This window comes from Vanacampus margaritifer, chromosome 14 (assembly GCF_051991255.1).
Source record: "Vanacampus margaritifer isolate UIUO_Vmar chromosome 14, RoL_Vmar_1.0, whole genome shotgun sequence".
Classification (NCBI taxonomy): Eukaryota; Metazoa; Chordata; class Actinopteri; order Syngnathiformes; family Syngnathidae; genus Vanacampus; species Vanacampus margaritifer.
Window position 1 is genome coordinate 571,070 of NC_135445.1, and position 16,629 is coordinate 587,698.

The 16,629-nt window shown below is 46.6% G+C and overlaps 2 protein-coding genes across 6 annotated transcripts; both read right to left on the minus strand.

Moving 5' to 3' along the window:
* Nucleotides 1-132: 132 nt before the first annotated feature.
* tor4aa (torsin family 4, member Aa) lies at nt 133-7,530 on the minus strand. 4 transcript variants are annotated; one of them, XM_077585370.1, is made up of 4 exons: nt 4,732-4,803; nt 3,702-3,765; nt 2,338-2,772; nt 133-1,821 (listed from the first exon to the last, which is right to left on the minus strand). In XM_077585370.1, exons 3-4 carry the CDS (start codon nt 2,770-2,772, stop codon nt 970-972), a joined length of 1,287 nt encoding a protein of 428 aa, XP_077441496.1. In that variant the 5' UTR covers nt 3,702-3,765; nt 4,732-4,803; the 3' UTR covers nt 133-969. The 4 variants fall into 4 exon arrangements, with proteins under 4 accessions (XP_077441496.1, XP_077441497.1, XP_077441493.1 ...); XM_077585371.1 differs by lacking the exon at nt 4,732-4,803 and adding an exon at nt 4,612-4,695; XM_077585367.1 differs by lacking the exon at nt 3,702-3,765 and having other exon boundaries at nt 4,732-7,530.
* A 694-nt stretch (nt 7,531-8,224) lies between these two features.
* Nucleotides 8,225-15,532, minus strand: brap (BRCA1 associated protein). Of its 2 annotated transcripts, XM_077585365.1 has the most exons (13): nt 15,127-15,531; nt 14,380-14,541; nt 13,521-13,707; nt 13,189-13,378; nt 12,146-12,259; nt 11,923-12,071; nt 11,541-11,616; nt 11,332-11,470; nt 10,253-10,362; nt 10,071-10,160; nt 9,891-9,994; nt 9,463-9,602; nt 8,225-8,715 (listed from the first exon to the last, which is right to left on the minus strand). In XM_077585365.1, the coding sequence occupies exons 1-13, from the start codon at nt 15,203-15,205 to the stop codon at nt 8,486-8,488; spliced, it is 1,770 nt and encodes a 589-aa protein (XP_077441491.1). In that variant the 5' UTR covers nt 15,206-15,531; the 3' UTR covers nt 8,225-8,485. The 2 variants fall into 2 exon arrangements, with proteins under 2 accessions (XP_077441491.1, XP_077441492.1); XM_077585366.1 differs by lacking the exons at nt 8,225-8,715; nt 9,463-9,602 and adding an exon at nt 9,691-9,724 and having other exon boundaries at nt 15,127-15,532.
* Between the last annotated feature and the right edge of the window lie 1,097 nt (nt 15,533-16,629).

Here is a 16,629-nt window from a genome sequence, read left to right on the forward strand (position 1 = left end):
TTGAACGTCCGTCATTGCAAACGTTCTTCGTCGGTGACTTTTGTGGAAAAAAGATGAATTTCTTGAGATCATTTAAAAGAAAAGAAATCCCAATGAAATCATCTTTGCCTGTCGGAATTTCTTGATTTCATCTTCTTGATCAGAATGTCTTTATTGTCATTGTAAGTAAATTAATACAACAACATTAGAGCGATCTTTTAAGGGTCATTTTCTCAAATGGATGATTTTTTTGAAACAATGTCTGAATGTCAAATCATTTTACAACACCAGGTTCTTTAAAACGTGTTTCATGCCACAAAAGGATTTTCTAAAGTGTTACTTTGAATGTGAATAGAAAGAAATCCGAACTCGCCGCTGAGCTAGCTGCTAACGTAGCCTAGCGACGTAGCCTAGCGACGTAGCCTAGCGACGTAGCCTAGCGACGTAGCCTCCTTCCAACTTCCTGGTTGTCCTTCACTTTGATTTCAAATCATGCTGATGAATGACAATCGGAAGGAAGTGCGCCGTGCGTGTCCTTGTACGCTCCTTCTGCTCCGTTTTGAGATTTCCCCCCCAAAAACGATTCTTCGTGACGCTTGTAGCCGACTTCAGATGTTTGTGGTGAAGCAGCAAAGAACTTGTTGGAGATCAAGCAAGCGCTTCTGTCCTGTCCTGTCCTGTCCTACCCCGCGCTGCTTTCTCCCATCCTCTTTCATCTTGCTCAGCCCTATCCTCTCGTCTCATCCCGTCCTGTCCCCTTCCTTTCCTGTCCTGTTCCATGCCGCCTTATCTGTGCTGTCCTGTCCCTTTATAGGCTTGTCCCATCCTTCGCCCTTCCACCCCATCGTCCTCTGTCCTGTTCCATTCTGTCCCATCCCATCCTGCATAATTTGTCCTCTCCCATCCTGTCCTGTACCTTCACACGCTATCCCATTCTGTCCCCTGCTGCCCTCTTGTGTCCCTCCCTTTGTCTTGCACCGTCCTGTCCCCTCACAGCAAATTGACCTTGGCCACCACCTGCTTGCACCCGGTGACAGAATACTCCCCGCCCCCCACGGCGGGATAGTACTGGATCTCGGCCGCCAGCTGCTCCATGTGGGCGCGGTCCGGGTAGAAGCCCTCTCGGCTCATCTCGTCCAAAAAGCACTGCATCACGTGACTCCTCTCCAGGAGGCCCAGCGGCACCACGATCACCTCGGCCCAGAGCGGGTGGCGCTCCTCCAGGTGGCGGCGCAGCACGGGCGTCAGATCCCGCGCCAGGTGGGCGTGGCCGGCGGCGCCGCCGATGGCGTGGGCGGAGGCGTTGTGCAGCAGGTGCTTGGTGATGTGCTGGTGTCCCAGGTTGCTGAGGATGACGTAGACGGCGTTGAGGAAGTGCTTGGCCTGGGCCGAGCCCAGCAGGCCCTGCAGGGCGTCCAGGATCTGGCCGTGCATGTGCTCGGCCTCGTCCAACACGAAAAGCGGGATCTTCTCCTCGCGCTCGCCCAGCTCCACCGCCTCGGAGACCAGCGACAGCAGCCGCTGGGCGCAGCGCGGGGCCTCGGCCTCCAGGGGGCAGTGGTGCAGCACAAAGTACTGGAGCACCAGGGGCTCGCCCACCACCGAGCGGAAGTGTCCGGCCAGGAGACGGCCCAGGTGGCTCTTGCCCACGCCGCTGGGCCCGTGCAGGGACACCACCAGGGGCCTGTTGTGCACGTACGTGGACAGGAAGTCCTTCAGGTGCCACATCAGCGCCTCCACCGCCCCCTGCTGGCCAAACACCTCCCTGCGCAGAGTCTTCTCCAGGCCCTCCAGGTCGTAGCGGATCACGTGGTCGTCCAGGTTCTCGATGGCGTTGTACACCTGACGCACAGCAAATGACTGCCGCTGAAGACATCTTGCACACTAGCAACAATTACTGTCGACAAATCAGCATCTCAACAATCTTGGACGAGTTGACATTTTCAAATGAATTTGACAACTGATGACGTGTCGATTCATTTTGACAGCTTTAGCGTCGTGAGTCTGTTTTGCAGTCAGAGGTGGCAAATCCGGGTCCAGAAAGCACAGTTTGGTTTTAGCCCCAGGTGCTAGCTAGCGAATTCCCTAGCTAGCGCCACGGGTGCTCATTAGCTAGCTAGCCAAACTGTGCTTTCTGGACCCGGATTCGCCACCTCTGATCGCAGTTTGTGTCGTGAGTGTTTTGTCGTGGGCAGACTCGGTCCTCGAGGGCCGGAGTCCTGCAGGTTTTGGATGTTTCCCTGCTCCAACGCCAGTGTAGCGTGTGTGCGTATCTGTGCAATGATGGCCGCCTTTGAAGTTGTCATCGTCAGATCGACGTGGAGTTTGTGTTTTTGAAGGCGGCGTGCGCTCGCTCACCTGCACAAAGAGGATGGCGCTGAGCAGGTAGAGACAAAACTCAGCCGGGCTGTGCTGGTGTCCGGGTGCTTTCCGCCGCCTCCTGTTGGGGTACAGCACCCGCCTCTTCTTCCTCTTCTTGCGGGGCGGCGAGGTGGCGGCCGCCAGCGCGGGGACGCCGTCGAAGGTGAAGATCTTGGGGCTGGTGCGGGTGGGCGCCCCGGGGACGCCCCCCATCAGCTGCGCCATCTCCTGCCGCCGCTTCTTCAGGGCCTGGTACTTGTGCTTGATGCGGATGACGGCGCGTAGCGTGGACGACAGGCACGAGAGGCTGGCGGCGGCCGGCGGCGGCGGCGGCGCCGTCGTGCCCATCCCGGGCTCCTCCTCCATCTCCTGCCGCTCCTCGTCCTCCTCCTCCGTGTGGGAGGCCGACGAGCTGCTGTCCTGGTCCGTCATCTGACGCAAGAGGAAGACAAATTGCAGCTTTTGGACATTTTAAACTCATTTGCTCCCAAAAACGTTTGAAATGTCCCAAAGACGTATTTATACGTTTAAAAAAAATTCAATAAAAAATATGCTAGAGCAGAGGCAGGCAATCTGAGTCCTGCAGGTTTTAGAGGTTTCTCTCTTCCAACACAAGCTGGATCGTTATCAGGCTTATGTTGATGAGCTGATGATACATCAGCTGTGTTGGAGAAGGGCAACATGCAAAACCTGCAGGACTCCGGCCCTCGAGGCCCACCTCGGTGCTAGAGCATGCAGAAGGCTTTGATGTAAACTCTGAACTGCAAAGAATGTTTGACGCAAAGGTAGTAATTACAAAAACAGCCAGCGGGTGGCAGCAGAGTATAAGGGCCATGTTGAAAAAAGCTCAATTACTCACAATTCTAAACAGATTTGTGAATAATGATAAAACTTAGCTATATGCTAATGCTAATGGCTGCAAAACAGAAACAGATACAACCATACTTCTTTTCCCCTGAGTGTTGTTCTAGCAAAAGAACAGAATATTCTGTGGGCCTTGCAAAATCAGTCAAAATCCAGTAGAACAGCCGGGAGCGAAGGGGATAGCTTCAGTGAAAATGGCTGCCAGTGAATGCGTTAAAGGGGAAGTCAACCCATTTTTTGTTGTTGACAATAATATGTTCTATGCAAACCCAGTGACTAAATGTGGCATTCTGGTTAATATTGGGACAAAACAACGAGGTCAGCGAAATCCGCCAGGTTCAAAAACGGCCAAAACGCGTCAAACGTCTGGTCACCCTAATATATATGTATGTATACTTGTCAATGGCAGTGAATGATTGAGCTGATGGGACACTATAATAATAATAATAATCAAACATCCTCTGGCAGCCAATGTGAGGCTCGGCGAGCAAACTCACCTCTGATTGGCCGTCGGGAGCAAGTGACCTTCCGGCGACCCCTCAAAGTCGCCAGCCACAAAACCTGTAAATCCACATTTTTGTGTCCGTTGACGTGTTTTTTTCCTTTTCACTCAAAGGTTTCAACTTGAGGCCTCTCCGCCATGACAACATCGGCCACTTCCTGCTGTGGAGCGCGCGCGCGCACACGCACGCACGCACGCACCTCCCTGAATTGTCCCTGGCAGCGGGCCTCAGCTGCAGCGAAACGTTACACAACGTACAAATCAAGTGTGACTTTGTTTAAACCACTTTTGCAACTGTTTAATTCTTTCAGGCAGTTAAAAGTGACCTTTTTTTTTATAGTCTTGACTTTGGACAGGATCTTGAAAATACAAGAAACGGGTGCAAGGCGCAGGCTTGTGCTCATGACGTCATGAAAAACGTGGTTTGAATCGTGCCACTTGGACGCCTTTTTTGTGGAGGAGGAAGGAAGAAAAGTGCGGAATTGAACGGCAACTCCTTCATGCTTGATAAACGTTGTCGAGCAACTTTGCTGGCTCAAGGAACTGCTAACACGGAGACGTCTTCAAAAGCCTCCCGTCAGGACAAACGCGAAACCCGAGTTCGAGACGTGGTGAGATGTTCAGTCCAGTCCTTGACAAACTCAACATGTCGTGCATGACACATTGAAGACATCATAGACAAAGAAGTGGACACACCGAGACCAAAGTGTGTGTGAAACCTGAGACCCAAGTCCACGAGAGACTCAAGACAAAGTCCATGAGATGTCCAAGATGTGGACTTGAAGAACTGAAGTCGAAGGCGTACCAAAAGCTGAGAATCCAGTCCACAAGAGACTCGAGCGTACGAGACTCGGGACATTCAAGACTTGAGACGAGATCTTTTTCAGGTTGTCGCAAGCACATACTTGACGAGGAGGCCGCATTCCAAACGGATCCCGGATCGCGTCCTTCACATACACGCACAAAAGCCGAGCAACCTTTCACACCAACAAGCAACGTGCAAAACAAACAAAAGCTTCACTCACCCGTGATGTGTTCAATGTGCTCGCGCTACGAGACGACTGCACGACTGAACTCCATTGAGTGCGCCCGCCAACAGTCCGTGTGTGTGCGCGCGAGTGTGTGTGTGTGTGTGCGTGTGTGTGCGTGTGTGTGTGTGTGTGTGTGCGTGTGCGTGTGTGACCTGCTCGCGGCTCCGCCTCCTTCATCCTGCTCTCATATGACAGCACATTACAACACTTCCTCCTTTTGTTCTGTCTAATGGAAAAAAAGTCAGCAAAAAAAAAAGTACCACAAAAAAAAGCAGCAAACCCCCAAAACATGAATTACAAAAAAAAAAAAAGTGTTTTGTTCAACAAGCAGCAATTTGGCCAATGAGTCGTCGTCTAGCTTCATGCTAACACTTGATGTGAATCAACATACAAACTAGCATTGATGATGTCATGCATTCAAAACTGATGCCTAAGTTGATGAATTGAATGTTGCTATGTTTTTATTAGGGCCCGACCGACTAATCGTCCGCCGATTATTGTCATCGGCCAAAACAATCGGCCAATTGGGCCAAATGGACGATTATTTTCCCCTTAAAATGTTATCGTTGAAGAAAATAAGTTTCCGACACTGTGAAAGTACCCTGAATGCACCATTTTGCTGGCGTAGCATTAGCAACTAGCAAGTGTGTAGCGTCTGTTATTCTGTTGTCCCTAAATGTCCTTTAAGATGTTTAATGACACCTCAATCGGAGTTAACTGCAAAACTAAACACACAACGCTAAGAATTACATCCACTGTATAATTAAACACAAAACATGCTTCGTTTTTAAAACATCGCTAGCCTAGCTCTAATGCTAATAGCAAGGGAGGATTTTATGCATTATATATATATATATAGTTTTTAAGTAATCGGTAATGGGTATTTTAAGTCTGCCAAAAATCGGTGTCGGCCTCAAAAAAAAGCATACCGGTCGGGCCCTAGTTTTTATTAAATACATTAAGAGCAAGTCAAACATTTGTTTTTGCAAAGCAATCCAATTCCAATTGGTCCTCGGAGTCGATGTGTGTGCGCGGGATGCAAATGTGAAGCTGGCAGCATTTGCGTGCGCCGCCAAAAGTTGCAAAGCTGCCAAAAGAGGACACACCTCGCGCAGCAATGCAACCGGCAACTTGGAGCCAAGGCAAATATTTGCATCAAGAGTCGAAGCATCCACATTTTACCCTCCTGCTAGGTGAGTTCCTCAGAAACAGTAACTAATGTCCCCGGGTCAATTTGACCCGGGGGGTGTTAATGAGAAAAATGCATCCATAAAGCACTTCCACTGCAAATATTTGAAACCAACCATTTGTAACAAGTTTCATCATGAAATGCTACTATTTGCAGCCCGTTAACTTTAAAATGGGTCAAATTGACCCGGAATATTCAACATTCCAAAACCAACCCAAAATACTTGTTTTCCTTTTCTTTCTTTTTTTTTTAATAGCTTATTATGAACCATTTTCACTGCACATCAAACTTCACATCAACAGACTAACAAATTGTTTCATAGCAAAAAAAAACGTGTTGGGTCATTTTGACCCGGTACAGTCTAAAAAAACGTTGGGTCAAAAATAACCCAACTATGGGTAAAAAAATGGACCGGTCGTTTTCTGATCCAAAATTGGGTTACTTTTGACCCAACTGTTTTTAGAGTGTTTAATGTTTCAAAAACATCTGAACTGTTTTCAATACAAACGTGTCAAAATGAATTATTTGTCATTTTTCGCGGGTGCCAAGTTCGAGAGCGAAAAGCTAACATTTTTTCTTTAACTCAGAAGTGGGTCATTTTGACCCACAACATAACAGGAGGGTTCATTAAGACCTTCTTAATGTCAGAACATGATTAAATTCTTCTCTGACATTTTGAAAAGTGTTTTGAGCTCGTCAAGCTTCAATGACTTTGGCACGTCGATTGCTTTGCGTGAGCATCCAATTTGGAAGCTCGTGATTTTCCAATTGACTTCCGGCCAAGTTCAATCGGATCTTGGACGTCTTCAGCCGTCACGTTGACTTTTTTTAACGGCATTTTCGACGCCGCTGTTTCAACTCATTTGATTTTCTTCCCTTTGAGGAAATGATGATGAATCCCGTGCAAATGTCGAGTGTTTACAAAAGGAGCGTCCGGCAGCCCGACCGTGCAAGCGGCAGGACCAGGGTTCCATTTGTTTGGACAACAAACACTTCAGCCTCCAAAACACCATGGAGGGCGTCCAGTCCTTGCAATTTGTCTTGCCAGACAATCTGAAGACTCACAACGTGTGTTACGGATCAGGGCCGAATTTTTTTTTTGTTTTTTTTTAAATTTCATCTCAAATTTGCAAATTTGACTGAAGGCGGCGCTCATTTCTTCTTGGGGTTTTCTGCATGAAAGGTAGCGACCCCAAATGGGCGTTGAAGTCAGCCTTGGCTTGGGCTCTACTCTTATGCTCAATTAGAAAAAGAGAATACTCACAGGGAGCTGCTGTAGATCACTACTGACGTTTGGAAGCTCACACGTGGCCTAAGCGGCCGAATCGACTTCAGCTCCTCACGTCACTCACTAGGCCATGGATGCAATCGGATGGTTGTGCTTCAGTAAATCAACAACTAAGCGCTTATTAAATTCATCAATCACGTTTTGATCATCGATGAACTCATTTGCTCCCAAAAATGTACAAAAACATTCCTTTTTAAATATTGCAATGCTCCCAAAAACGGATTTCTATGTTTTGTTTTATGCTAGCGCATAGAGAAGGCTTTGACGCAGCCTCTGACCCGAAGAAGTCAACGGCAGTCATTACAAAAAGTGGCCAGCAGGTGGCAGCAGAGTATAGGAGATTAGCCAGGGTCACGACGCAACAAGCTCTTTTTCAACAGGTTTGTGAATGACGATGAAACGTGGCTACATTCGAATGCTAACTGCTGCAAAACGGAAACAGGTACAAACAACAAGACGCTCGAACCTTGCTTTTGGTAGCTTCCATGTTTTTAGAGCAAGAGAACACAAAATTCTGTGGGCCTTGCAAAATGCTAAAAAGTCCAGTAAAACAGCCGAGAGCGAAGGGGGTTGCTTCAGCCAAAATGGCTGCTGGGAGGGAATGAGTTCAACGTTACAAAAGTTTAAAAAGAAGAAGAAAAATCATTCATCAATCAATTTTACCTTGGCAATTATCATGCGAATTCGGAAGAAATTCAAAAACATTTCTTATTGTGTTAAATGAAATGTAATATATTACTAGTGCTAACAGTACTCTGTATTAGCGAGTACTCAAATAAATACTCGTACAGGTAACAGTCTGAAAGAAAAAGAAAAAAAAGCTATTGAACATCGCTCGTCTTTTGTGCAAAATGAAACAATCACAACAACGTGACCCAAAACGTTCCAACGACGCCCGCAATTAAAAAGTCATGTGAGTCGTGTTCATTTAATTGCAGCGGCCAAAAGCGTCCTCACAATTAAAAGCAGGCAAGTCGACGCCTTCCAGCTCGTCCGAGTGATCACACGACTTACTTGACATCGTCTTTTATTAATGGCGGTGCTGTTTCGATACAATGCGGCGTCATCCGTCGTCCTTGACGACGTGCAGCAAAAAGCTTGACGTGGTTCGATTTCAATTTGTCGCAAATGCGGCCGAGACGCAATCGCTGCGTGAAAGGCACGGACGAGCAAACGCAGGATCTGCCGTCTCTGCGTGAAAGGGCCTGATAAATAGAAAATGTGTATTTACATGCTTGACATGGCAGCCTTTCAAAAGTCTTGGGACACTTCTACTTCCTCTTTCTGCCCCGCCCCCTCCTGCCTCTGCCGGCGGCGGCGGCGGGGTCGGCGGGGCCGCCGCCGTCGGCCGCCGGTCCCGCGGCGATGTTGATTTGGCCTTCCTGGATTTCGTTGCGCGCCTCGTCGGGGAGATGCCGGATGTGCTGCTGCGTCTCCAGATAGAACATGACGTCGCGCAGCTGGTCCTGAAGCTCCGCCATGGCCTGCTCCTTCTGCTGGCCTGGACGCAACGCCGCCACAAGCGCCTCATTTGCATACAACTGCTGACAGGGCGTCCTCATTTGCATACGCTGGACATTTGTTGAGGCTCATTGCTTCAGAAACGAACTACAAACTACAAACTACAACTTTCAACGGCCTTCCTGAACTCCTTTGGAATCATTTCATGGCAACATTAAACGTGAAACTACGTTGACATTTTTAACGGCGTTCAAACGACATCCAACTCTTAGCTCGAATCTCATTTCAAGAATGGAGGCACTTTTTTTTAATTAAGCATTATTAAAAACTAAGTTCAATGACAAATGTTCAATAGCATAAGAGCATTTGAATGACATTATTAAATTGTAACAAACCGTTTTAATGGCATTATTAAACACCATTTTTTGTTGTTGCGTCATTTTAAGTAAATATGACTGCTTTTGCATATTTAAATGCACAACATTTGATGACAAACGTCTTTAATTAATAATAAAACGAAGACATTTTGAATGGAATTTCAATTGCATTTTTAAACTTTAATTGACTACTTTTTTTCTACTACAATTTACGGAGCATTAGGCTCTAATGTAAAAAAAAATTAAATGAAAAATAACAGAATATTTGAGTGGTTCTTAAACTCTAAATTCAACGATGCATACATCATTTAAAACTTGAATTTTGGTTACCAAGATATGCAAATGAGTCTGTAAGTTCAACTACTTTGACATCATGTTGCGTGCGTGTGCGTGCGTGTGTGCGTCATCACCGCTCTCTTTGGCTCTGCGCTCCTCGTCGGCTAGTCGGGTCTGAAGCTGCGTCTGATTGGCCCGCAGGCATTTGTTCATCTCCTGCTCCTCCTTCAGCTCCTGGCAGAGTTTCATGACGCGGCCGCTCAGCTGCGTGCACCTCCGCAACAAACACATTGCAAAATCCAAAAGCATCATTCTTACTACTGAGCTTTCTTTGTTTCTGGCGCCTGTCTTTGCCAACGTCGCAAATGACGGCCGCTTCAGCTTGTTTGACGGCATCTACCGGGAAGTCATTAACGAGCAGGAAGTGAGGGCAATGACCTCGCAGCGTCTTACGTGAACGCTAGCATCATGTGACCATAGATCTCTATAAAGACGAGAGGTCTCGTCCGCAGGTATTCTTCTACATTCATGGACAAGGTGCCTTGGTGGAGGTCACACTTACTTCTTCTCTGTGCTCTGCTTGTCTTTGTTGATGTCCGCCAGTCGGCGTTCCAGGTTGTCGCATCGCTCCAGAGTCTCCTTAAACTTTGCCTTCATGTGGTTGATCTGTCTCACGCACACAGACCGGCACGCACACGTGAGCGACGCCCCCAATCTCCACGCCGCCGCCGCGGTCGCTCACCTCCTCGGCCGTGTCTTTCTCCAGATGGGCAATCTTGTTCTCCCAGTAGACTCGCTGCGACTCCAGCTGGCTGGTCAGCAGGTACGAGTACTGCGGCAGAAGCGCGGCAGAAGCGCGGCGAGCGCCCGTTAGCGCGACCACGGCGTCACAGGTGGAGAGAAAAAAAAAGCGGGCGAGCGTACCTCCAGCTGCAGGGCGTCGATCTTCTCGGCCTGGCAGGTGTCCCCCTCGCACTCGTACTGGACCATCTTGCCGTCCGCCTTGCTCGCCACCAGCCGGTGCACGTAATTGTCTGACGGAAGGCGCGTTAGCAACATGCTAATATCAAAGGTGCGCTACACGGCTAGCGGTGAACAATGCTAAGTTGACCACTTTGTTATTTCTCTACATTGACAGGAACCAGGGTTGGATTTCATTTGGACTTTTATTGTTTTTTACTTTCAGTATTTATTATTATTTTTTAATATGTGGAGTATTTGCCGAGTACAATACAAGAAAACTAAGTAAAGTAGGGCTGGGGGGGGAAAGTCGAGCAAGTGGGACAATTACAGGTGGATTGAAAATGCCGCTGGAAGCACATTTGCACCACCGTCCATGTTTCCACATGGACCTTTTTTGCAGACGCACGCAGCGGACAGGAAGTTATTGTTGCACTCGTTTACTTGTTGAAGGATCGTCTGTACTTTTAAGACATGTTGATATGATGACGTATGTCTAAACTAAATGCTGGTTAGTGTTTTGTTTATCTTGCATGGCGATTGCTAGTGCGCTAATGCTAATCGCGATTGCTAACCATTTAGCATGGACTCATTTTGTTGGTGTACTGTTTAATAATGCTCATGCACAAAAGATGATAAATGTTCAACCTTAGTGGATTATCAAAAAATGGATAAATACATAAAAAAGAGAGATTTATGGAATAATCAATGGATAAATGATTTGAAAAACGATGCCATCAAGAACAATTCTCAAACTTTTGCTTAATCTTCCTTCTTAACTGTAATAGCGAAATAATAATAATTTAAAATAAACTGTGAAAGTTAATGCATGAAATTAATTGACAAAGACAAAAACAATAAGTATAGTTAGATAGTATTTTCACTTGGTGATCATTTGTGTGTTTTTCATTTTATTTAACCGTATTCATCTTTGGCTTTGGCATCGTTTGAGCGTTTTGCGACAGTTTTTTTTTCCCAAGGCACAAAAAGGACTTGCGGTACGAGGAAGTGGAGTGGAGGCGTGACGGGACACGCGTCGCTACCTCCGGCGTAGTCCCAGACGCGGTGGTTGGTGAGCTGCATGGCGTAGGTGTGCTGCGTCTCCTCAAAGTGCTTGTAGGCGTGCCGGCTGACGTAGCGGCCGCAGCCGATGTGCCCGCAGATCAGGCAGATCCACAGGTTCTGCAAGAGGTCAGAGGTTAGCCAGAGGCGCGCGGCGTAGCGACACGCGCCGCTCAATCGTCGGCCTCACCTCCTGCACGCCGCACTCGAAGCATTTGTTTTCTTCCACCGGCTCTGGAGTCTGACAGTAGCGGCACACGGGACACCTGCGCGCGCACAAGCAAAACGTTTCACAAAGCAGCTTTTGCCGGCATCAGAATCACAATCAGGAGATGACATCATCGGCCCACAGTTTGAGAGTCCATGGGAGTAACGGCTGCATTTTGCGCAAGCACCATTTTTCTACTGTTGCTTCTAAAAGAACGAGACAAGACACAAAGGAGAAAGTCTACGCTGTCATTTGGCCGATTCCGTTTTTTGAAATAATTATTCAGCATAATATCGTGCGGCTCTTGAAAATGTTGTAAAATGTCTGTCAGCGAATGAGTTAAGGTTGGCGGTTGCGCACTCACGAGGCATCCTCCCATCGCTGCAGACACTGACTGTGGAAGCTGTGGTTGCACAAAGTGGTGAGGACGCCGTTGACCGACTCGTCCATGCGCTCCAGGCACACCGTGCATTTGGGGAGCTCCGTCAGCTCCATCACTGGCAAACTGCCGCCCTGGAGGAGGAGGAGGAAGAAGAAGAAAATTGCGGCGCCGTCGGAACGACGCAAACCTGCCGGCCGCCACTCGCCTCCTCCGACTTGATGACCTCGGCGCGCTCCACGTACACCAGCTGACAAACTGCCTCCTCAATGGAGTTGAACTGGCGGCCATTGCACGTCGTGTAGAAGCTGTCGGCGTCCGCCTGAAACTTCTTACAGTTAGTTTTTCATTCCTTTTGACTTTTGCTGTTTAAAACCCTGTCAATAATACACTCACTTTACTTATTCACCGGCAGCCATTTTGACGGAAGCAACCCCCTTAGCTCCCCCGTCTGTTTTACTGGATTTTGAATTTTGCAAGGCCCACAGAATATTGTGTTGTCGTGACATAAAAACATGGACCCTACCAAAAGGAAGATTAGAGTCTTTTCTTTCATCGGGAGAAAAAAAGTACTGTGAGTGAAAATCAGCTGGTTTCAACATGGCCCTGGTTGATCTCTTATACTCTACCGCCACCTGCTGGTCGTTTTTGTAACAACTACCATTGCTTCATGAATTCTCTTCAGTTCAGAGGCTGCATCAAAGCCTTCTGTATGCGCTATCATAAATAAATAAAAACTTTTTTTTTTTTTTTACTTAAAAATGTGTCTTTGGGAGCATGGTAATATTTAAAATAGAACATATTTATATGTTTTTGGGAGCAAATGAATTAAAAAAAAAAAAACCTCAGTATTTGTGTATAATCTGGTCCCCTGATTTGCTTCATTATCAGAGAGAATATCAAGGAATAAAGATTCAAAAAATACCAGTAAGTGTAAATGTTTTCAATTCCTTCACAAGATTTTACATGACTTTAATTGCTGTGATAAACATGAAATGTAATTTCAATTAGTCACAAAGGCACACTTGTTCCAATTTGATTTCATGAATGGAAATTTTGATGTCAATTTTAGTTTTGGTTATGTCGGAAAAATCGTACGGGAAGTTATCACATGAATAAGCACTTTCCGATTTGCTTGCAATGAAGAATGCTTTTGTTGTGCTCCCACACTCACATTCACAAAGCTCGATTAGGGCAGCGCGTTTAATAAATGCCTAACAGGTAAACCTGCGTGTGCGTGTGTGCGGCGACCTGCGTGCTGAACTTGATGAGCACCATGTACTGGTTGGGGGTGGAGTCCCGGATGATCTTCATGTGCTCCATCACGTCGTTGAAGGGCGCCATCAGCTTCATCAGGTCGTGACTGGTCATGGTGGCGGGAACCGTCAGGATGCACACCATGGCGCTGCGCCCCGCCTCCTCCGTCAGGGACGTCATCTTGCTGCGTGGAAGGAAGGGATGAACGTGGCAAAAGGAAAGGAGGAGAAGCCAGAGGAGAAAGAGAGAAGAGTGAGAAAGGAGAAGATGAAGCAGCAGAAGAAGAAGACGTTGGCCACGGAAAGTGATCAGGCGTGTGCGCTAACTTGGTCTTGTAGAGATGCATGATCCCGTGCACGACCTCCACCGACGGGTTCCCGCTGAAGAAGGAGATTTGCTCGGGCAGCTGCTTAGAGGGCGAGTCCGGAGCCGGAGCCGCGGCCGCGTTGGCACCTTTGCCATCCGTGCAACCTTCTGGACCTTCCCGCTCGTCGCCGCCGCCGCCGCCTTTGTCTACACACGCACAAGTTCAGGGAGCTTCTGGAAGCCACTCGCTACTTCCTGCCTCAACTTCCAGCATCTGACAAAAAGCTCGTCTCTGATTGGCCGGGTGCAAAGCATCGGGGTCGCGACTTTGGCAACCACTGTGGCCACCTGCTGGTTTGGAGGGCCAGAAAACAACCGCAACGAGCAGCCTCCTTCACAGCACTGCAGCAAAATGGCACAAATCTGCTCAAGAATTTGGTCAAAACGGGCTGAAATATAATACAAAATATAATAATAATGAAATTATTCTACAAAGAATTGAATTCCATTAATCCATTCCAGACCACCCAAAAATGATGTAAGCATTTTGAACAATGAAAAACAGTACTGTACTGGAAACTCTGAAATCATAATAAAACAACATGAAAAATGACCTGGTTTTATGAAGAGTAATTCAAACCAAACCAAAACACTGTGAGCATTTGTGCATCGTGTTTCTTTAAGGGGCGTGGCCTCGTGAGTGACATCAGGAGCTAGAGTCAGTCAGGTTGGCTGTTTATTTGTTTGTGACCATCCCCCTTCAATAAACGTCTAAAATTACATCAGCGGCTCTCCTTGCCCACATGCCAGGGCATCAAAGTACACGAGCTTCAGATTGGCTTGCGACACAAAGCAAACGAGGTGCAACGAGATAGTCACCTGGGCCGGGTTCAAAGGTCTCGATGACCATGTCTCCCATGGATCTGCTGCCCATGTGCTGGTGCAACACGGCGCTCCTCTCCAGCTCCGTCTTGCCGCTCAGGGCCAGCCGAGCCAGGCCCAAAGATTTGTCCTGAAGTTGCTCCTCCGACATGCCGCTCACTGAGTGCAGAAGTGACAGCAATCACGTAGCAGTAAAAGTCAGTAGCTGGTGAAAGGTTCGAACTTCTGCTAACTTTTGTGCTCGAGGGTCAGCAACTCCCTTTGACACGCACCAATGCCAGCTGTTGTCTCTCCTAAACAAACTGGCCCTCGTGCATTCGATTTACTGTATTCACATAACACTAATTGGGAAAACTCATTATTATTTAATACAATGAATACTTGTTTGTCAACTAAAAATGCTAAATTTACAATCTTTTCATTTATGGCTTCCATTAAGTACATGGATTAACGGGTAGTAAAATGAAGAAATGTTTCATTTTACAACAAAAATACGGCTAAATGAATGCAATATACACAGATACCTAGAAAGTGGTACACGAATTACGAGTACACTCGATGTCAACAAATCAATTAAGACTCAATAAAAATGTGGATGTGCAGCAAATGTAATGCTCTTTAATGGAAGAATCCACAAAAACGCAATTAAATGTGACGTGTGTGTTGTCCGCCACAGCCCGTTAGCCTGCTAGCCGGCCGGCGGCTAACAAAACAACAATGTTCGGCGTCGCCTTGCCTACTCACCGGCCGAGTAGCGGAAGCCTTGCGGGGCTGGAGACTGGTCGGCAATTTCCAGGCGGATGACCACCAGAGACACGCTCATGTGTTTTCTTTTGTCCTCGGAAAGACACAAGGAGACAAAAAAGCAAAAAAAAACAAAAAACAAGGCGAGTGACGACAGCTAGCTTGACAACTTAGCTGCCAAGTTAGCCTCCAAATGTCAAGCGGCAGGATGTGAGCCCACGATTACCTCATGCCCATAAAAATAAGCCTATTAAAAACTTCCAGGAGATACTTGAGCGCAAACATATTCTTTATATATCAATGTATACACATTTAATAGACGTAACTGACAAACTTCAGGAAGCTTCTGAAGCGCTTTAACTACTACTTCTTCCCCTTCATAGATGATTGCCAAGGAAGTTCTAAGACACTACCGCCACCTACCGCATCATACGTGTATGGCAAGATCTCTTTTTACCTTATTCTTTTTACCAGAAAAAAACAGCGTCAAAATTAAGAATAAATAAATAAATAAAATAACGCCGTCTAAGCTTGATAATGAATTTCAAACACGGTTTTTTTTAACCAGAAAATTTCTATCAATAAAAAATGTCCCAAGAAAAACAATGGCCTTGAATTCAAACATTGTGCCGTTTGTGTTGGACTTTTTTTAACCAGCAAATTCTGATGATTATTCATTTATTTTTACCATTTAATTTCTTGACTCATTTAGCTATTTTCAGCAATAAAAATATTTTGTGTATAAATAATTTGATAACGTCCATTATTGACCAGCCCACACTTCGCAACCGGAAAAAGCGCTGTTGTGTGAAACCCGGAAGTCCTGCGTGGCATATAACCCATTATTTGTGACCACATGTATCATTTAAAAAAAAAAACGCAAATAATCTTAAATTCCATTCTTAACTTTGTCTTGAAAATGTCAGTTTAAAAAGTCCAATTCAAACTCAGATGAGAAATGAAAAGCAAATTTGATATTCGAGGCTTGCTTGGCAACAGGCTAGCGGCAAACCGCGGCGCGGTCAGAAATGTTTAGCCCCGCCCACTATTTGACTGGATGATTTTCTCAGCCTGGTTCTCACCCAGCTGGGACCGACTCCCGATCACACGTAACCCCAGCAGGTCAAATGCAATTAATTCCATTTTTCACCTTCAGCATTTTATTATTATATTTTTTAAAGGCTTTGACATTCCAGTGTTTCTGTTTTTCCATTTTCTAACAAAAGAGGATGTTGAGATGGTCGCTCTCCAGTTTGTCAGTCATGAGCACACTTTTTTGTTGTTGTCTTGCAGCCAGTCTGAACGGAGGTTTGTAGCGTGTGACGTAAAGGAAGCGGCGGGAAACTGGACGTCACGTGGCCTCGCCAATTCCTCCTCATGTTGATCACATCAGTTTTGCTAACATCCCATCAAATGTGTCGTGAAAAAGGAGCTGATTTGAAAAGTGCAGCAGCTCTTTCGAAAACGTCACACACACAAAAGCTCTTTCTCTCTCACATTCAC

What these genes read in the sequence shown, in the direction of transcription:
- brap (XM_077585365.1), bottom strand. Translation starts at nt 15,205, where the DNA reads ATGAGCGTGTCTCTGGTGGTCATCCGCCTGGAAATTGCCGACCAGTCT. An exon ending in AGGCTTCCGCTACTCGGCCG is followed by an intron (nt 14,542 to 15,126) that starts GTGAGTAGGCAA and finishes TTCTGCACTCAG; the next exon opens with TGAGCGGCATGTCGGAGGAG. An exon ending in GCGCAGAGCCAAAGAGAGCG is followed by an intron (nt 8,716 to 9,462) that starts GTGATGACGCAC and finishes CGTTGCGTCCAG; the next exon opens with GCCAGCAGAAGGAGCAGGCC.
- tor4aa (XM_077585367.1), bottom strand. Translation starts at nt 5,028, where the DNA reads ATGTTTTGGGGGTTTGCTGCTTTTTTTTGTGGTACTTTTTTTTTTGCT. An exon ending in GCACATTGAACACATCACGG is followed by an intron (nt 2,773 to 4,731) that starts GTGAGTGAAGCT and finishes CTCTTGCGTCAG; the next exon opens with ATGACGGACCAGGACAGCAG. An exon ending in GCGCCATCCTCTTTGTGCAG is followed by an intron (nt 1,822 to 2,337) that starts GTGAGCGAGCGC and finishes GCTGTGCGTCAG; the next exon opens with GTGTACAACGCCATCGAGAA.